Source organism: Poecile atricapillus, chromosome 2, assembly GCF_030490865.1.
Source record: "Poecile atricapillus isolate bPoeAtr1 chromosome 2, bPoeAtr1.hap1, whole genome shotgun sequence".
NCBI classification, from domain to species: Eukaryota; Metazoa; Chordata; class Aves; order Passeriformes; family Paridae; genus Poecile; species Poecile atricapillus.
Window position 1 is genome coordinate 6,642,721 of NC_081250.1, and position 22,315 is coordinate 6,665,035.

The 22,315-nt window shown below is 37.9% G+C and overlaps 1 protein-coding gene across 10 annotated transcripts in view; it reads right to left on the reverse strand.

Annotated features, from left to right (window-relative positions):
* The window catches only part of KMT2C (lysine methyltransferase 2C), a 191,956-nt gene that overhangs the window by 52,313 nt on the left and 117,328 nt on the right, over window positions 1–22,315 (reverse strand). For 6 of the 10 annotated variants that reach the window (XM_058831023.1, XM_058831026.1, XM_058831033.1 and 3 more), the window contains 9 exons: window positions 18,006–18,125; window positions 15,499–15,615; window positions 11,696–11,797; window positions 11,413–11,517; window positions 10,067–10,248; window positions 9,195–9,359; window positions 8,487–8,596; window positions 3,077–3,142; window positions 1,418–1,630 (listed from right to left, as the gene is read on the reverse strand). In XM_058831023.1, coding sequence (XP_058687006.1) covers window positions 1,418–1,630; window positions 3,077–3,142; window positions 8,487–8,596; window positions 9,195–9,359; window positions 10,067–10,248; window positions 11,413–11,517; window positions 11,696–11,797; window positions 15,499–15,615; window positions 18,006–18,125 — 1,180 coding nt within the window. The remainder of the gene's footprint in view (window positions 1–1,417; window positions 1,631–3,076; window positions 3,143–8,486; window positions 8,597–9,194; window positions 9,360–10,066; window positions 10,249–11,412; window positions 11,518–11,695; window positions 11,798–15,498; window positions 15,616–18,005; window positions 18,126–22,315) is intronic. The other 4 variants (XM_058831029.1, XM_058831028.1, XM_058831030.1 and 1 more) reach the window with 4 other exon arrangements.

The window sequence follows — 22,315 nt, forward strand, 5'->3', positions numbered from 1 at the left end:
ACACAAAAATTCCAGATGTTCAGAGACAGATCCCCTCTGCAGAGTAGAGCCCTACACACCTGGAGCTTCAAGGAAATCCAGCCCATCTCCCATGTACTCACTGTGCTGTTACCATCACACACATCAATGTGCTTTAACCCTCAAAAAGGTAACAAAAGGTGATCAGAACTGAAATTGAAGTTTTGGACACTCTGGCTCTCCCTTTCATACCCTGCTATCACATCTACATATCCTGTTACCTACTTGAAAAGACCTACCACTTATAGAGGCCAACAAGCAGGTAATGAAATCAGTCATATAGAAAACAGGCACACATTTTTAAAAGTAAAGATTATTAACCACTGAAGGAGAACAGGGGAAGTGACTAGCTGACTCCAAATTCAAAAGCATTTTTTGCTTTCAAAAACCTAGCTGATGGAGAACATGAAAATATGAGATGAAATTTCAGAGTCCATGTAATGCTAGGATAATGTACCAAATCCTTTTAATACTGAAAGAAATGAAAGAAAAACAAACTGTTTAAAAGGTTATAAGGAAATAAAAGGAAGCTATTTTTAGAAAATAATAGTTCTAGTCAGCAACAGAGGGTAAGAATGTGCTCATCAAATAGTAACAAATACTTCTATCAACAAGTTAACACTGAAACTTCACTGACGGCTGAACTACCCAGTTATCTCAAGTACACTGTAGCCAAAATAAGCTTCCTATGACATTTAATCTGACTAACAAGGCAGTGTTGCATTAACAGAATTGTGGGGAGGTGGGGTGCCTCAGCTCCTCTCCAAAGAGACACCCACACGACCGATGCAATGACTTTCTCACCTGCCAGGGGAAGAAGCCTTGCCCCAGGCCATGGATTAACACCTGTTGTGCCATCACCCCTCTCAGGATGCACAGCCACACCACAGCAAGGACAACGGTGCTGCACCACTCAAATGTCAGCCCAGATCACTGACTCATGTCAGCTCACCTTGTTTCTTTCAGAAAACACCCTCAGCAAAGAACTACTTCACTTTCCCACTCGATTTTAATACTAGCTTCTCAATCACACAGATGTTGCTTTGCTGAGCCAACACTTTCAAACAGTTTGCACTGAATTTGTGTTCACTTGCACTCAGCGAGTGCACAATGCTTCCCACAGGTAACCCAAAGATTAGACAAAAAAATCATCTCCTATTTCCAGTGCTGGCAGCCCTAAAAGGTCAGTTTCCTATAGGATGGATGACCCATAAACAGAACAAGGAAAATTCCTGAAATGGACAACAATGAGCCATAACTACTGTTCAAGAAATTTCCATGAAACATTCTGTACAGAACACAGGAGTATCAGTGTAATAAAAACTCCCAGGGATATTTGCAGTATGCACAGGTACTGCAACACTCCACGCTAAAAGACATGCCAAAAGTAGACTGCTACCTCTACTGTCATCCATCTCCCCATCTCTTGAGTGTTCTGACTGGGCATCTGGGGGTGTCTGAAGCACAGCCACACTGTTCTGATTTATAATCTTCAGTTTAAGCTTTGGTTTCGTCCGTTTTCTTCTCGGTACTGTAACAGTGAGGCTCTGTAACTGAGACATGCCGGATTCTGTCAAGCAGACTCCATCCTGGGTGTATGTCTTCGGTGGGTCTATAAAAGTTGAATGAATCATAACAGCAATATAAAACTCTTTTAATTTACAAGTCTTAGATTTTTTAGGAATAGCACTTACAAGAGTTAATAATCCACATGTACGGAGCTGACCAGTGAGTGAAGAAATTGGTATAAATAAACCAGAGGTATCTGACACTGTCTTACACATTACAATTACAGCTTTATGATTTAGAGTCTGATGTCAAATCCAGCAATAATCCATTACATTGCTACGAAACAACTTATATCGAAGACTCATCAGCAAGAACAATTTGATTATGGAAACTGGTGCCTTGCAGGATATTTCTGTATTACTGGCACCCACAGAAAACTGTGCAAGTCATACTCTGTGTCCCTGCTGCTTATCAGCCAAGGCTCCCAGCCAGCCCTCAGCACTTCACCTTCATCTTATTAATAACATCAAACCTCCAAGAACTCCTGGTAACTCAGAGAAATTATCAGCCCTATCTTATAGGCAGATAAAAAACTGAAGTTGTATCAAGTGAACTGCTCAAGATCAAACTGGAAATTGTGGGTAGAACCCAAGTCTCCCAAGACCTGCAAGACTGCTTCCTCCTCAAGCTGTTAAATAACAATTGAGTCCACAGATAAGCTCTAATATTCCTTAATTCACCATGAAGAAAGGCTCTGTCACCTGTGCTGGGGCCCTGCAAGTGGAAGCGTGGGAACTTTCAGGGAATTGCTAAATAACAAAGAGGCTGCAATGATGCTTCAGCTCTCTGGAGTCAATTAAATCATGATTTGATAACACAGCTTTTGAAAACATACAAATATAATAGCATTTGTTCCATTTAACCAAAAACATTTCCTCATGTAACAATACACCTGGTTCTGAACAAATTCTTCCCACTTGACTGCCTTCTTACACTGAACTTGTAAGGTGTGTGTTTCAAAAACATCTCACACTCTTTTTCAGATTGAATATTTGAGGGGAGAACCTTCTCTCAGGTGTCAAATAGAAAAAAAACTCTGATGTGATGGAAGCTGTCCCAACATGACGGAAGCTGCTGGGTGCTATCACTACAAAGACTGACTTGTGAGTAGGCTTGTCAGGATTATGAATTCCTAGCACACACCAGACAAATACAGAAAAGCTGCATCTTCCTAACAGCTCAAGCCTGTAAACATTTGTATACATGCTTGACTCAGCCACACTGTGTTATCACCACTGATATTAAGGCAAGCAAGTAAGACTGCAGTTCAAAGCATAATTTAAAGTAATTATTATAGTGCAGGTATGGCAGGCAAGAGAGAAGAAAGAAGAGAGAATGAGGAAAAAAAAATGTAAAGCATGCTGTGGTAACTGAAGGATAGTTAATGCTGTGTGTCACAAAACCATAGGAAAAGGAATTTTTGTCTCATGTAAAAAAATACCCTTAAAATATGCTAAATGATCAGATATTAAGCATTTCCATTCTTTACCTAGTTCTTTTGATTTTGAAATAATCTGAGCTCCAACTGATGAATCACAACAGTCCAAAGAAGGCACTGAAAAATATAAGGAAAATAATTTAAACTTTTAAAAATGGTGACTTGATTTAAATTGAACCTATAAATTTTCCTTCCAACAGTTCTGTTAAACTCCTGAATTTATACTGTTCATAATTATTTACTTGCACCTTTAAAAGAAAGTGCTTTTCATTGTCACAGATGTGACTACAAAAGAAGTCTTGATACAAACTGAAGTTCTCAAACTTCCTAAAGCCAAGAATGGCATTGGAATAGCACTGAACTCAATGGGAAATGATCTACTGGACCAAGGGCAAATGAATACACTGGAATTTGTGGGTTGGAAAGCTCTACACTAGACATGATGTGAGGGTTTTGCTGTCCTAATCATTAAAAAGGTGAGGGTTTTGTGAAGTGAGTATTGATCAGTATTTCCCCAAGGAGGGGCCAGCACACTCCAAGAGCTTTGCACAGAAGATTCTCACTGTGTCTGTGCTGTCAGGCCTCTTACAGAGCACTTGGAGAAGGCTGATGTATCTGAAAACAGATAACACAGGACCTGTTGAAGTTAGACAGGGCAATTCTTATTTCAGACAAGAGGACTGATAAATGGAACAGTTCAGAAACTCTAAAACTACACCTTGTGTGCTACAGGGCAGCAGTGGAAGAGTGTGACTTAAAAAATAATAATCAAAATGTTCTTCAACAGAAGGCTACTTCTGCAGTGGGCAGAAATGCTCTACCCTTTTGCCTTAACTACATAACTGCAATCATGCTTCGCTCACCTATGATATGTAGACTAAACTTTTAATATTAGTAGTGACTTCACAGAGATTACGCAGACAGAGCAGTAAAGTGATTATTAGGAGCTTCTATCTCGCAAACACAAAACTAGAATCAGAAAACCTGTTAGTCTGGCACAGTTAGCATTACCACAGAGGCAAGTTTATCCACACTTATTTTCCTAGTTTTTTTTTTTTTTGCCTAGAAATCTTTTTCATGTTGAATGTAGGACTCAAGGAGTAATTCTTTTGTGCCTGTCACACAAGATGAGACCCTTGAGGGAGAAGACCTGTGGGGTCCATGTGTCACATCAACCATGGCACGTGTGCTGCTGCTCCCACCTCACACACACCATGGGAGCCAGGACAAGACAAGGAAAAGCACAAAAGCTTCCAAGTAACATTTAAAATGAGTATGAAACACACAGGATGCTATCTAGCATGTAAAAAAATTTAAGGAAAGTGCAAGTCTGTCTTCAATAACTACAATGCTTTGAAAGTTTTATGTAATGTGCAACTAATGCACATGGTATAACCTAGAGAAAATCAGTATTTCTTGCAATTAGTAAATAAAAGGAGCTTATGAGAACTACTGAAAAAGTGAACTCAACAATGGAGAGAGAAGACAAGAAAGAAAATAAATTGAAGATGACATTTTGAAAGAGACACGGAGCCGAAAAGAAACAAAGAATAGGGGACAAGCTGCAGAAGATACTCAAAACACTGAAATGAAACAACACAAAATAGGCAGATTGTAAGAACTATTCAAAACTGAATAAGACATCATCTGTTCATTTGATTTGTTATAATTTACAAGATGGTTTTAAGACTGAAGTAGCAATTACTGAATTAGAATCTAAGGTAAACAAGAAATTCAGAAAGACAGTTGTGAACAGGAATTTGAAATACTTCATTTAGAAGTCAAACAACAGAAAGATCTTCTCATCCAGGTCAGATTGAACAATTTTAGCTTTGGAGACTGAATAGAGTTGAAATGCTCAAATAAACAAGCTGATAGTGACAGAGGTGAGGCCTTCAGAGACCCATTCACAAAAACTGCATGAACAAACAGTGTTTGAAGACAGTATCAAACAGACTTCTAGAAAAAGAACTAATTAGTGTGCAGATTAAGGATTACAATCAATAAAATGCAAAGCAGAAAAGTGCAGTACTATTAGAGAAAGTCGATCCAAAGGGGGAAAAGAAAATTAAAATTGAAAAAAATAGTGCTGAGGCATTCAGCTGAATTTTAACCAAAACTGCTAAATTTATCAGCAAAAGGGTTTAAACATGCTGAATAATGTATAGCACTTAGTAGCCTCAGCTGAAAGCAAGTGATTGCACAGAATATAATAAGAAAAGAAAGTGGAGTTCATTTTTAAGGCTGTATTAGAAAAGATTCTATGAAGAAATGAAACCAAAATATGGTACAGAGTGGAATGGCTGATGTAGAAATACAGCACTAGCAGAACACTCTTTATTGGGTGCCTGCATAACTGTGTCAGTGATAATACAAGGATTTTTTTGGTAAATACAATAACATAAAAACATTAGAGATGACACAATAACTGTACCAAATAATGAAAAAATTCAAACGTTAACTTTTTAACACATTAACATATTATATTGGATTTATATCTTGTATTTGTAAAGTACATAGAATTAAATTTCAGAATGAAGAAAAATTTAAATCAGTTTAATGAAAATGATACAACAGAGACTGCCAGCTGTAATGTGTCTCACTGGCTGTATCAGGCACCCCTGGACAGGGGTAAGTGATACCAAATCCTCACTGCCTCTGCAAGTATGTTTTACTTGAGCCCCAGGAGGAGTAAGTGCACACAGGCAGCTTCAGAAACTGCAATCAAATCAGTTCTAAGTGGTTACAGAAAACCAGGCAGAGCTGGTCCTTCTGCATCCTGCAGAGGAACAAAAACAGCACCAAGGGAGGAGGAAGCTGGAGTCTGGATGAAGACAGGATGGGAGTGGATGAAATCTGCAGATGGGGCATATGACATATCAAGGGCAAATGACACAAAGGCAGAACTGATGAGTAGATGGTCAAAAACTGCTTGTCCAGGAGTGGATGTGGATGAGAGACACACACACCCCTCCCAAACGTGCAGGAATTACAGCACAGGGGAAAAGCTGCTGCTACTTAATGCACCTACCTAGCATTTAGCCATGAGAATTTATAAATTTCTCAACAGGACACAGTAATATGCTGGGGAACATTTCTTACAACCTGAGATAGTACTAAAAGGAACCTGAGAAAGCTATGCTGGAGCAAATCTTACACCATTCTGGCTTTTGACATTTATGTATGTTCAATTAGAAAAACACTATCTTTTATTTCTGTTTCCTGAAGAAGACAACTTTTTAAGAATATCAGGTATGGTGAGACAGAGAAGAGCTCTTGTAAATTTAAAGAAGTTTCCACTTTCTGAAGAAAGAAAAATGAAAGCTCCTTCTCAGTATCTACACACTAGAACCATTTGCTCTTCACCAAGGGTACACCTGCAATGTTTTGTTTATTTATTAGGTTGAGGGGCTCTTGTTTCTTCTAAAAATAAAGTAGTTAAAAGCCCTGTAATAATATTTGCAACATATCTATGATACATCAAATGGAAAGGGCAAGAACCATCCCAGTAAGAATCCCACAATATGATACATTTTTAGAACCTTTCTACTGCTAACTACATTTATTTCTCTAAGTTTATCAAATGCTAATTCTTCTCACTTTGAAACAAAAAATTAGAGAAAATTTTCAGAAGAGTTTTAGAAAAATTCATGAAAGACCGAAACATTTCATATAAAAATACATGCAAGTATTTCTATGAACATGCATCAAAGGACATATTCAGACATGCAACTGTGCAAGTGTACATTTGTTAGAGAGGTCTTAATACTCAGTCAAAACAGGAAAGAGTAAGCAGATAAAATTCTCTTATAAGAAAGGTGAAAAAAAAACCTGCAAAGAAAACTTGGAACTCCCAAGAGATTGGTTCCAATTCCTTGGAACCCAAACCTAAGCAGCACGACTTCACAGAGATGTGCAGGAAGGACTAATTCAGGGGCCAGCTTCTGCCTGGAAGTGAAATACCTCTTGTGAAACTGTCCCATCTCACGTATCATGGGCTTTAATTATCTCTAAAAGGTAGCTCTGCCAGCTCCAAAGAGAAAAGAAGTATTTCTTACTTGGAACTTTTTGCTCTAAGTACTCAAAGCTTATTATAAAAATAAACAAAAGTCTACATTATATCTGCAAGTTCTTGCTTTTTCCACTTAAAAAACCTCTTTCCTTTTGAATTTTTGATCTTTACAATGAAGTGACTTGCAAAAATACAGAAGCATTACTCATTCTTCTACTTGTGATAAAAATGGGTTACTTGGAAGTGTTCCAGCAAGGAGTACATAAACATCCAAGGTCAGGTCAGTAAGTTACAATTACTGCTGTGATGAGGACATGCCAATGTTAAGTCACATTAAATGCTCCACTGAACTTTTCTTGGCAGACCTCTCAAGCCTATGCCTCACATCTTCGATCCTGACCAGTAAAACCAATCTTACTGACAACTTCTTGGTGGATACAAATTTTTCTTGGAATATTTGCTTACTTCTTGTACCTTCCTCTTACTGTTCTCTTGTGATACCCCAATGAAGGAGTAATATGAACACTTTCATGTGCTTATGCTAAAATGGGAAGACGTGTCAATGTTAAAGGAACTGACTGAAACAGCAACTTCCCAGAGCTGACATGCAGGGAAAACAGACCTGGCCTATCACCCTTGCAGCAAGATTAAATATAAGACTATAAATCATGTCACAGGCCAACCTAACTGCTGACAGGCCACTCACAGAGAATTAGCCAGCACCATCCCAGATACCCAGAACCAGATGCCACAAATGTTCTTCAACTGCAGTAACCTCAGCTCCTCAAGTGCCACTGCTACACAACTGTGGTACACACCAACAAGGCTGTCAGTGTCCATGCCCAGAGAAGTGCAAAGTTCATCAGAAGGAATTACACATTTTAGTTGATAAGGAAGTGATAACTCCCGAACAAAAAACCATGGCCAATTCTTCTCAAGACTGCAGCTAGGGAGGGAAGCATTTGTCTTGAATACTGGGAGAGTTGAAGAAAAGGCATGAAGAAAACATGAGGGAGGAGGGGAAAAGTGCTTCCACAGACTGCTGCTACAGCTACTGCTGTGTCAGACAGCCTCAAAGCATCAAAATACACAAACTTTTTGTGCTTAGACATAGTTTTCAGATTCTTCTGCAGATGTAACTTTAGAGAACAGGGCTATCTTCCTTCCACTTGACAAAGTGAGATGCCTTTGACCCCTTCACTCCCAAAGGCTCCCTGCAGTTTATCCCTATCTTCAATCCCTCTACGCAGATCTCCCATGAGGTTTCCAGGCCTAAAGCACTTGAGGGTGTGAAAAGAGCCTACGACACTTCCACAAGAGCCCTTAAAACGAACACGAAAAAAATCTTACTTCTACCACGAGCCAAACCTCCATCAGAGCACAGAACACATTCCCAAACCTATTTATTGCAGTGTGCAATCCTGCCATTGGTTTCGATTGTCTTCTTACCGTTCGTTGGTGGAATGTATGGCCTACAAATGGTACAGTCAAAACCCATATCAGCTATGTTTTCCACTTCCTCCTCTGTGTTTAAGTTCTGACAGATTGCATGCATCCATCTAGAAATTAAGTGGGGGAAAAAATACAATTTAAAGGAAATAGATGGTGTTTTAGGAGACCCAAGTATCAGTCTATGGTCCAAGTAAATGGGAAATAGTTGTTCAGTTTGAATTCTTTTAGGGAGAAACCACAGAATCAGGTTTTCCATATACAGCATCCCCTACAGTGGTGTGTGTTACACCCTGTATGTGGAGCAGCACATCAACTATTTCCCTCCACAGGAAGGAACTCTCTATAAAACAATCTCCCAAGTATATTTTTGTATGATAATTTTCTCCCTATATTGTAATAATTTTAATTACTTTATACAATGCAATCTAGATTCAGCCTCACAACAATAGTCTTGTGAGGTAAATTAGTTTTGCTTTTACAGGGCAGGGGGGAAGAGGCCGAGAGTGATTAATTAATTTGCCCAGAGTCAGACAGTTAAATCTGTGGTACAACCAAGAATAAACTACTAAGAGACTTCTGAGACTCAGTAATCCAGTGTTCTTTACCACATGACCATTTCCTTCATCTCTACACTTTTACTTTAGGGGACAAAAATTAAAATAAGATTTGAACAGGAAAAACATGTGAAATATTAGAAATCCTTACCGATCACACTGTCTACACTGAATTATAAGCTCCTCATCCCTGTACATGCGGTAGCAGATTGGGCAGGTAGACAAACTTGCACAGGGAGCACACTGTGTGTAATTATTTTGCCATTCACATCTTAAACCTGGAGAAGTTGCTCCACAGTGTCTGCACCAAACACACCTGCAGAACAGACAAAGAGATCCATTACTGTCAGTTCACAGGAAGATCATTTTGTGTCTTTAAATCTCTTCCACTTAGAATGAGGTGAATAATTAAGTTTTAACTTAACAACGTGCTTAACCACAAATGTTTAACAACATTTTTTGTACTTTGTGAAGAAAGTTCCTAATTAATAATTCCCTTGAAACTGCAAAAGCAGGCAGATGGGTTCTTGTAACAGATCAACAGATCAAAGGAGTTCCTGCTTCCAGTTGCCATTCACTTTGAGATCTGGAGACTTAACCATGTGAGAGGTCTGGTCTGTTTGTGTTTCAACCCGAGTAAAACAAATGGTTTTCACAGGGTTTTATTTCTAGTACACTTGGGTGAAACACACATTTATTTTTCCAGCTGAACACCGGAATTAATGCAATGAATGTAAATTGGAAATGTTTTCTTGCTATGAGTTTCAAAACAGAAATTTTGTCTATCTCTACTTGTGTGGTTTTTGGTATGAAGAAGCAGTTCTAAGAGGAGGTAAGAGTTTCCTTTATAGACTCATAATTGAATAAAACAACTCAAAAGCATTTTGCTGACTTTGTTTAATACACCTGACTTAGATACAATTAAAACCTTGTTACAATTCAACTGACATTACAAATACCAAGTGACAGAGAGAAGCAGAAGAGGCCAGCAGTCAGCATCTCTGACCCCAGGCCCAAACACACCATTTGCACTTCCAGCCTCCCTTTGGCACAGTCTGCAGGGGTGGATCCAGGCAGTAGGTGTGGTAGCTGATGTCGCAGTCATCACACAGGAGGAGTCTCCCTGGATCTGTGGCTTTCCCACAGGCTTCACACACTGTGCACTCCAGGCACCTCCAACCTTTGCTAAGTACCACTTTAGTAATCTGAAAAACACAAGGTGAGAATTAGTTGAAAATGGTTCAGTGAAGTGTGATCAATGTATAAATTAAAGTCTGGCTTGTGGACCTCAGGATGCTCTTCTGGGCACACCACCCACAGCTCAAGGAGCTCTTTATCAGTCAGACTTTCTGAGGCTTCAATAAACAGAAATGGATTAAACAGAAAGCAACTGTTCTCCTTTCTACTTTTAAAAACAGGTGCAATGTTTCCCTTTTTAAGTCACCTGGGACTTCACCTGACTGCCAGGACTTTTCAAATATCATGGACAGTGGCATGGCAGCTGCATCAGCCAATTCCCTCAGGACTCTGGGATGCATCTTGTCAAGTCCCAGAGACTTGTGTACATTCTGGTTCCTCAAGAGATCACAAACCTGATCCTCTCATGTCATGATGTGATCATGGTGCTGAAGTTTTAGTCATCTGAAGCAAACAGCTTACTGCAATTGATATATAATGCAAGAGTAGTATATAAACAAAAAGTCAAATTATAATTGCATGAAATACACATATGGCATTTTGTGAAGTATGTGCAAAATAAAGTTTTTTGACATGTTCGAAAAAAAAATCCCACTTTTACACAGATATACTTACATCACAACCAATGAAAAGTGTATAGTGTATATACTGCAGTAAATAGCTTATTTTGTGCTTGCTAGGTCATTTCACAGCATTCAAATTTAATTTTCACACATTCTCTCCTAGACTAATGAATGTAAAATGTATTAATTAACTACTCCAACTGCTGTCAATTCTGACAGCCAACAGGCAAATTGAATCAACTAAACCTTATGCCCCAAGTAAATGAAGATGCAGTATAATTTTTTCTTTGTTTTTAATTCTGCTTGTATCTAGGTTTAAAGCTTATATCTCTAACTGTTATTTTAACCAACTGCTGGATAATCAGCGCTATTTATGGTTGTGAAATTACAAAAAGGTTAATTTCTCTTGAGGCTATGCATACTATAAAATGACATTTAATTAAAGTCTTTCACAAGTCACATACAAATAATGGTCACATTAGCTGATGAATATCTAACAAGTTAATGACTCCCCTAATTACCACAAAACCAAAGGCAGCATAGTGCTATTGAAGTACAATATGAAAACAGTGTAATCAAGTGATTTTTGTGTGTAACAACAGCACTCACCTTAATACTGACACAGTATGGATGGTAACACTGCCCACACTGGGAACAGGCCAGCAACCGGCCCTCAGCACCTTGGCCAAAACTCCCACAAACCACACACATATCCTGCAATGACACACAAGAGCAGACTCTCAACACCTGCCAGACACTACATTCTGAAAACATCTAACCGTAAAATCCAACCAGCTTGCTGTATCATTTAACTCCTAACAAGGGTATTCATTCTTGTTTTCCTAATTAAGAGCAGGGAAACAAAATGAAAAATCGTAACTATTATCCTAACCTGATGGAGAGTGAACTTGTCACTGTTAGAGAAGAGGACAACTGTGTTATGCATCGAGTTTTCTTCTTCATCTTTATTAGATGAAATATCCATGGTTGTGACCTATTAAAAAACCACAAAATATAAATAGCAAGCACATCATATTTTCTAAGACATGAGACAATATGAAACATTCTCTAAATAAGAGTTTTACGAATATTTATTCATACAGTTTAAACTTTCATAAAAAGCTACCTCCATCAGAAATTACTGCCTTAATCCACATTTTCTCATCATCAGTATTATAGCTTTACAAACACATTCTCTTCCTCTGCTTTTTTCACCTTCACATATTATCCCATTACACTTCCAAATGGAAATGGAAGGAAAGACATAGTCTAAGAAAAAAATCACTAAGCAGAAATTGCCATACAGTGCCTAGACTGCTCTGTTCCCTGCACGTAAACACTGAAGTTCTTTTAATCAAAAAGTTAATTGCAGTAACAGACTTCTGAGTATTAATTCAAAGAGCAACTGCATATTTTGCCCCATATTGCCTAAAATGTGGTTTAGCTAATGATCCAAGTATATTAGAGGAATAAGTAAGTGTTCAAAAGTTACTTGCTGCAAGCAGTTTATGAGCGTTATCTATCTTTACCATAAAAACTTGCATTGAACTTGAAACATCTGTTTTGATCTCCTTCCATCAGCTCTTACTATAGACAGTAATTTTTCTTTTTCATCACATGATTTTTATTCTGACCTGCCCCTTACTAATCCACCACATTAATGTACAGCTTCTCAGGAAGAGAAAAAAGAATGAGAGACTTCAACTGTGTTCTGATTTTCATGTGAATCTTGCAATAGAGAAGTTGCTGTCCATGAATTTAAACTAATAGGCCCAACTGTTATCTCTGAATCAGGAATATAAGGGCACACAGCTCCATATAAAAGATCAAATGCATGACAGAGAAATGTAACTTTGTTTTACCAGCTGTTCCAATTATATATATGTGGATTATTTTAAATACAGTGTAAGTCCTACACAGATAACTTTTGTTTAAATAATAATTGAAATATTTCACAAATCCAAACATAACTCTAGGGACAAATGTAAATATCATTACATCAGCTAGAGAAATCCTTCTGATACACAATTCCTGAAACTCAGCATTTACTAAGAAACAGCTAAAAAGGGAATACATTCTTTATGTGCTTTGATTACCAAATATTTGAGAGCACTGCAGCTGTAACTAACCAGTTAACTCCAAAGCACTTGAAATACCTTGATACCTTCAGGGACAGTATTTCCTTACCTACTTTTCCACAGGTTTCACAAAATTTTTGTAATTGCACATTCAAAAGAGCAGAATGTGAAGGGCTGAATGACAGCAATCTTGGTGTTTGCTGAACCCCAGAACTGACCCACTACAGGTTAACCTGTAAGCACCTTTTTACCCATTCCCAAGACATACCAAGGTACTTCCAAATCTGTGTGGCTGTCCACTGATCCTATGCTGAGTAAGAATTAAACTGAATGAAAATACTCCCATTTCAAATATTTATCTGGCAAAAGGCTGATCTCTTGGTATTGCTAATTTCATCTACTCAATCACAAGGCAACCACATCTCTGGAACTCTGGAGCTGACATCTGCGTGAAGACTCAAAGGATCAAATTTTTGTAGGAAATTGTGGAGTGATGTCCATTTTGTATTTATAGCAAAGTTACCTAAATCACTCACCTCTGTTCAATTACAAAAACTTTTACAAGTTTGATCTATAAACGCCAGCTTCTCTTGAAGTACAGATTTGTGCTTTGTAACACCAAAATAATGATGTGAATGCCTCCAATTCATTAAGGTCCTGTAACTAGCCTAAGTGGAACTCATCCTGTACATTTAAAATTACAAATTTGCTTATGAATCTTGACCACTCAATGCTTTAAAAGGGAAAAGTGGCAGTGTTGATTGTTCCTTTCTAAAGTCATAAACACCTGAGTATTCCAAGATATCATTACACATGCAACAGAAAGTGTGACAAACTCAAACAGATTACACGCAAGAACACGAAAACACAGCTCTAAAGAGAGTGTCAGGAATTACTTCACAAAGACATAAAAATGAACAAGTCCCTCTCCAAACACAAGGAACAGGATGTCTCACAAAACAGGCAGCGCTAGTTGGTAATCGAAGTTTAAAAGAAACTTTCAAATAGAACAAGCCCACAGTGGGGAAGAAAAAATTGTTTTACAGTCCAGATTTCTGAGTTTTTCATACCAGAATCCTTCTTCTTATGAGGAGCAGACTAGGACTGTGTAGGATTTTTAAGTTCCAGAAACACTTCAAGCATTAAGTAGCTTAACTATCAACTGCAGTGAGCAATCACCTGCTTACAATCACTTCACTGCTTCTGAAGAATAGGAGACAGCAAATGTAATCATCATTTTCTCAACGCTTTCTGGACAGAAGCTGTGTACAGAACAGTAGACATCTGATCACAACAAAGAATTGAGAGACATTGAGAGTTACATTAATTCATTAAAGAGTCAAGGAAGCTTTAGTTATTTAATCATGATCTGTAAGGGCTCTCTGAAGAAGTCAGCAATTCTGGGGACAGAGAATCTGATTGATGCAACTTACTTCACTACCAAATTTTTTTGGCAAAGTCCTTCTCCAAAGCTACTTAAAAAAAGTTAAACTGAAGAGGAATGGTCCCTATACTGATAAATACACAAAATAAAGAGGGGAATAAATTATCAGTTTTGTATGTGGGAGAACAGCACCAGTCAAAATCTGACAGGGCCTGCCTGCTAACAGGTGGTGGTACTCAACGCACTCGTGTGCAATCCGAAAAATCAAGTGTGAAGCAAGGTGACAACGCTTGCCAACAGGATTGGGATATTCAGAGTAATAAAATCCAAAAGACAAGTGCGAAGAACTGCACAAGAACTTCATACAGCTGAGTGCTGGGCTATAAAATGGCAGATGAAGGTCCACAAAATAAGGAAATTAACATGACAAAAGAATTGGCATTGATGATGGGAAATATGGAGTAGTTTCCATACAAGGAACAACTCAAAATACTGGCATTCTCCATACTTGCAAGTCAAGAGTGGAAAGAAGAGAAGAAATGATGGAGGTCTACAGAAACTGAGTGGCATGGATGAAGTGAATAGAAACCAGCTTTCCACTGTCTCTTCTCTAAGAGCACTGAGGAGCAGGCAGCTCATCCACGAGGCAGCCACTTAAAACATAAGCTGTGGAGCTGAAGACCTGAAAAAGGTTAACAACATGGTTTTCCTAAAGTTTTTTCAAGTGAATGGGCAGATTTATGAAGGAAGCTCCAATGCAGGCTGCCCAAGACAAAGACACCACTTCTTGTTCCTCAAGCCACAAACTGTTGAAATGTCTCCTCCTCTTCTGTTCTGCACTCCTGCACCACCACTCTAGTCTAGAAGAACCTTTGCTCTGGTCTCCTATGGCTGCTGTTACATTCTCAAGCACAAACCCTGCTCTCTCCTTCTGGGTTGTTCCAGTCACTGCTGCCTTTACCCAAGCACGTTCTGCACATGAGGAAATGGAACTTTAAAACTCCCAACTGTTTTGTCTTTAAATGTCAAGAGCAGCACAGAACTGCCTCAAGCCCACTGAGCTGTAGTCTTCTAGTTCTTCATCACAAGCAGTAACAGCCAGGCTTCATCAAACACCCCTGGCTCTGCAGAGTTTGTTGGTTTTTTTATACAGTATTTTAATACAAAAATTATAGCTGAATAAAACTGTTACATTAACAGACTTCAATATGACTTCAAAAAAGATGTCCTTACCCCTGGAATGACCACAGCCCCGACTCCATTCTTCAGTTTTGATCTTCCTCTGCCACCTCTTCCTGAGAGACCAGCTCCTCTCGGTCTCCGCTTCCCTGGGAATCCTGATCCTCGGCCCTATTCAATGTAAGGTAACAATGTAAATGCAACCTCAAGTTCTTTTGTTACATGGGATTCAAACTTGTTCAGTTCATCTAGGGAAAAACATAAGTAAAAAAAAAACCTGTGATTTCAGGTGAGTATGTGCATACCAGGGCATGGTCATTAAACCTCTGCATAAATCTGTGCGAAATACCTTTAATTACTTACATGGTGTAATATGCTCATCTTTATCATCAATGAGAAAGCAGCCAAACCAGCAATGTTTATTTTCTGCTCAGGAGTAACTGGAAATATGCATTTCCCCCACCACTTCCCCTCCACCTCAGTTGCAAAGTTTCCAATATGTATCTTTTATTCTATGATTCATTTTTCTTTTCTCTTTGAACAGTCAGCCCAGACAGTCATGGGACGTCTGCACAGGGTCTGGACACTTGATTACTGGTAATCATAGATACTCTTCTTACACTATGAATAATCAAGTGAAACCTGGAATTTATTAGGATTGAGTCCCACTCACAAAACAAAGTGGGAGCTGGCTCCATGAAACTCTCTTAATTCAGCATATACAGAGAGAGTTTTTTATGTTAATTCTATCAGTTACACTCAGATCAACATCCCCCATACTGTGAAGTTTTTTTTATACAATCTCCACTTATATACAGACAGCTTCTTTTCTCCCTTCCCTATTTAACATGCAGATGCAGAGCTGCAGTGTTGTGCTTTGGAGCATTCAGTGTGTTCAACTACAATTATCTTTGGGAGAGCAAGTATGTTTTTACTAACGATTACCTGTTATTCATACAGTGACTTAAGTTTGGAATTTTGGGTTTTTCTGGTTTTTTTTTTTAAATTTCTGAATGAACTAAGCACAAGAGGATTCCTAATCCTCCCTAATCATTTCCAGAGAGAAAAAGAACATATTCACATCCCCCAGTTCTGGCTGATCTCTAAGACATATTTACAGTGTGTCTCAGAGCCTCTAATCTGTGTAACTGATAATTATGGCATGTACTCAAATAAGCACCTTTCCTACTACAAAATAAGCATTATTTATTGCCTTTCATATTTGTCAATAATCTCGGCTCCTAATACAGCCCAGGTGTGGAGTACAGAGTATGGGGTATCCAAACATTTGCTGCAAAATACTTTTAATGCCACAGCAGAACATTTGCTCTGTAAAACACTGTTGATGGAAGCAACAAAGCTCTGTGGGGACTGTGTCACCAACAGACATGAAGGGTCTTTCCTGATGGAGACAGGAGTTCCTTGGATGGAAATAAGCACTGTGGGCTCAATATTCCCTTACAGTATTTCTCAAATATTCCAACTCTTGCTTTAAAGAACATAAAGAACTTTATGGTCATAACTAAAGGGAGAACTGAAGGGTCCCAATGTTAAAATTTTATTTAACACCCATTTAATAAAGGGAAGAGAAATTAAACTGACTCACACACCAAGTTAATGCAATACAATGATACTTGAGTGAAAGGAATGATGTTGCTGGAGGCTGAAGTGAAACAAAAAAATGTCCTTAGATATCTATGGAGCTAATACATATGCACATACAAGACAAACAATCACCAATTTTTTAATGTGAAAACTCTTCTGACAAGTTTCTTATTTTCTGTTTCAGAACAGGTGTCAGTATTGTTATTTTCACACAACTAGTAACAGGAATAAGCACACACTTGTATCAATGTTAATGCTGAATATTAAGCTGAAAATTAATGCTTAAAGCAGCAAAAGCTAAGCTGATGTCAAATTAAAATAAAATTAGAATGAGAGTTGAAGTGAGATGAACTTAAATCATTGGGAAGCTACAGCTATTTGTCAGTTTCATAACTTAGTTTTTTTTTTTAATTTACTTAAACCAACTAATTCTACTATAGTTACTTCATGGTAAATGTCACCGTGGATATAAGTTTGAGTCCTTCTAATCAGGTAGGAAAGTTGTTTTTTTTCTCCCATCAGCTAAAAATGATGTCACTTTGAATCCACTCTGCAAGATTTCTCCACAGCAATGAATTCAAGCCATCATTCAGATCTCTGCTCCTTTCCATGCCTGGCTTACCTTACTGCCAGTCTTGAGGACATTTTCCTTCTCAGGTAATTTATTTTGACAGCCATATAAAGCCAACCACAAAAAATTATATACTTAACACACACAAAATTTGGTAATACAAAGTATTCTTTGCCATTGAAAATCAAGGCAATGCCATCATACTGTACACTCTGGAGAGCTCACATCTTTTAGCCTGAAAGCTCCAGAGTTTCAATAGTTTTTAGAGGCCTTGAACAGTAACAGAATGGAAGATTAATTAAGGTATGAGATACAGAATTTCATCACTAATCTCTACAGCAGAAAGATAGCAATGGATACATGAAAATAAATTCAAGTTATTTACCACTTTGATGCTCCAAATGGCACTGCCAGGAAGCTGTCTGGATTTAAAAATGTCCCGACCTTCTGAAATGTCTGGGGACCAGGAAGGTGGGCTGACTGTATTATTGGTACTCCAAGCCCCCTAGGATACGGTAGGTGAGAAAATAGATGTATAAAACTTTGCAACATAAAAAGCAAAAAAAAAAGCAAAAGAAAAAAAAGCCAAAAAAAAAAAAGCAAAAAGCAAGCAACAAAAAAAAATCTGAAAAGCAAAGCACATGCAGGCATAGGCATTACTACATTAACTTAAGTAGTCAATTAGTTCACTGAGTGAGTAGAAAGTGGGAAATTTTTAGTTTCTCATTGAAACACACCCTAAAATTAATGGTTACTTCCAACTGATGGTTAAGTGCAACAAAATGAGTTTTATAAAGAAAGCTTAATACAAATCTAAAGCAAGCAATCATAACAGCAAATTACATGTTTAATTTTTATGGCATCAGTGAAGACGACAGTAGTTGGAGGTGGCAACATCCCCTTTTATATTCCAAATCAGAGTTTGGAAGAACTGATGGCCTCAGTTGACTTTTGAAGCTAAACTACCCCCAACCACATCAACAACTAGTCTGAGAAGCACAGCAAACAAGAGGAATATGAATAAACCACCGGACAAAAGAAAAGGAAAATAGCCATGGTAATCAACAAAGAAGCTCATTCCTACAAGTCTACCATAAATAAACCATTATAAAACCCTACCACTGGTTGTCTTTCACCCCAGCATTTTCATGTTATGCTGTGGTATCACATTTTAACATGCTATTATGTATATGTAATAATATACACCATATGTGTACCTACAAGCTCTTTTTAGTTAATTATTATCCCTATTTATGTAGTTCCATCATGGTGAGATATTGTATGACTGTTGCTAGAAATAAAGCAAAACGAGAAGAAAATACTAAGACAAACAAGGAAAAAAATACTGAGGCTCCTCATACTAAGTAAGTAAATAAGTAAAACCTGTGGAAGACTTTCTCAAGCACAGAAGGAAGACTGTGGGAGACAGACATCATAAATAACTTCACTGCCAATTTACACATTAGATTAATAAAGGACAGTACATTTTCCCAATTCTGAATTTGTGAGAGTGAAAAATATTGAATACCAGGATGAGAAGTGGAACTGATGAGAAGTGTAGGTTTACCTTCCCCAGAATGCCATTCAGCAGCACAATCCCAGGGCTGATATGGAATAACCTCATGCATACAAACAATCCCAACTATTCACAACTGCTCACAAGGGCAAGCCCAAACACATTTACACCTTTGACTGCTGAGATGTACAATAATGATAATAAGCATCAAGGCAAATGAGATGGCTTTGCAAAATGTGTGGGGTTTGGTTTTTTTTTTCTTTTCTGAAACGCAATTTTTCCATCAAGAACTTGTGTGAAATAAGTTTCTTTGGAATCAACAACTCAATCAAAACATATATTCATCTTGGACTGCAAAGAGGTGTCTTGCTAACAGCTGCACTGACTGAAAATAGGGCTATCCCTTGTCAGTGACCTAAAAGCTTAATTATGGATAAAAGTCACATGGTAAAAACACCAGCACTTGCTACAACCCAGAGTGTGGACACAGTGGTACTCAGCATAAATCTGCTTTCTGGGAGTTTAGCTTTACATGCACAGGAAAAGGAATATGGACAACATAACACTCAAAAAAGTTACAACTTGACTATTCTGCCAACACAAACTACAAAGTGCTTAGTGCCCAGAGCACCTGTGTGCTTGGGATGGCCATCGATGCCTCCCCTCTGCCAAGGGGCTTCCAAAGGCCACTCCAGAACAGCTCCTGACAGCAGCTGCTCGAGGGTTCCAGTCAGTGTGCTGACAGAAACACTCTGGATTGGAAGATTTTACTAGCTCAGTTTTCTCCTTGACTTCAGATAGGTGGTCATCATGCAGACCAGTCAGGAGATCAAGAGGTTTTCATCATCTAACAGGAGAACAGTGCTGGGCAGAAACCTTCTGCACCTTCAGACGTAGAGATGGACGAGTCCCTGTTCACACCCAGGGCACAAGGATGGAACATCGTGACAGAACAGGGACATCATGTCAAAAATGGGGGAGAAAAAGGGAAATTTGATATCCTGCTAGGCAACTAAACAGCAGGTCTGTGGCACAGGAGATCTGCCTTAACTATTCCAGCCATAGTTTTACTATCAAGTAACAGTCAATTTTAGCAGGTGAAATTCAAACTTCCATTGAATTTTAATTAGTTTCCCCATTACTTCTAAAATTCATAATGCATGGTAGGTTAACTGTTCTTATAAAATGGCAACTCAAAGAAAATCTGTATAGTAACACAAAGAAAATCTATTTGTCAAAGAAGCAATCTTTACATCAATCTATAAAGGAGGCAACATGCTGACAGTGTCAAAATTCAAGATCTTAAACATGCTGAAAATACTTAATCAACAACTAAAATTACCTACTCTTAGTCTGGAGGTACAAAATTATTCTCCTTTTAAGAAGATAACTTTTCTAGTGATTAAATATATTCAAAAGATTAAAAAGCTAAAAGAACATTAAATATGAATACGAAATATTCAGTCTTGCAAAACAAAATGATTTGTATATGATTCATGAACCATATTGTTAAGAATTAAATTGGAAATTTAATCCAAGTTTTATTGTAGATCAGAAAAATTTGAATTCTTGGTCAGATAAACTTAATTAAAAACACATTTCCACAATACCACGAACAAATGAATTACATCAAAGAGATGCATTAATTATATTTTGGCTTTTAATTAATGCCTATTACCACACAACACTGCAGAGAAAGTTATATTCAGTTCATTTACATCAGAACCCAGCAATAATTATGTACTGTGACAGAAACAGGAAGTTCTAATTCTCCATCATATTCTTGAGTCCTCAAAATTGAACAACACAGCTGCAAGTAAATTATAACAAAAGGAAACCCAGTGTCAGCAAGGGTCAGGAGATCTCACTAAATTACCACTGACTGTGTTTAGCTGCTTAACGCTTTATGAATCTACTGCAATTGCAAATGCACAAAGCTCGATTTGCAATTTAATATTTAATGTAATTTTAGGGTTGTGAACAAACTTTGATCACTTGAAAATACAGTTCTCCTCATTAAAAAAAAACCAAAAAAAACCAACCAAGCACCAAACCTAAGAACCATAACAAAAACTGATCCTTGGAAAAGACTGGTTTTTGATCTTTTTTTCCAACAACATACTTAGTGATACCACCTAAGTGTAGACAGCAAAAAAGCCACAGCATCCAAGACAGCACACAAACCCATCACAGCACTCTGTCTTTTTTGGTCTCATTCAAAAAAAGCCTTGAAACACCAACAGATATTCAGTGTGTTGCACAATAGTGATCAATAGTGATGAATATTAAATACCTCTGAACACGGTATTTCTCAAGGAAAACACTCTGGAATAAAACTATAATAGTATTTATGGAATTTACAAACCCAGCAGAAGTCTATTGTTTTTTATTCAAAATGATTCTACAGAATGACCTCAACTTTTCACCTACCAGTGTTTCAGTGCCAAAATTTGTAATGCCTTCTATTTACTGACTTAATCTTATACTTTCCAGTACATAGTGCTATAGTAAAAATAACTATTTCAAATCTGTTCAATTCAGATACACAGAACAAATACAACATTTAATACAGACCTCCACAGAAAATAGTCATTTTCCTTGAGAAGATTAATTTCAAACTGGATCTATGTCAGATTAGTCATTAATAAACTTAGATGATAATTTCTACTATGACTGCTGCTTCAGAAAAGAAATTTGAAAATTATCAAAGTGGGGTCCTGCCCCTGACATAAATCTGTAGTTTACAGGCAAGAGTGGTACATCTCTATATTCCATGGAGAACAAACTGGACAGACACAACTCTAAGGACAGCACTATAAAAACCTGATCATGCTGGCAGCTCAGGGTATCTGTGATCTATGAACACTCAAATTTCAAATACATGTAAAAATTAATTTGGCTGCACTATGGAACAGGCGAACAGGAATAGCAGACAGTCCTTGGAACAAAACCCAGTGAGATGCTGAGCCTGGCAGGTAGAGGGTCCTCCCACAGGGCAGAATGCAGCTTTTGTGTAGCTGAGGGTATGGATAACATGCTGTCCTAAAAAACACTCTCTACAGAAGGGCACCTTACTGACATGGGCTGACACGTTCCCCAAAGCCGAGTAAATTTGTACCAGCCACAGCCAATTCATACAGCTCCTAACTGTACCTACACTTTGATTTATACACATCCCC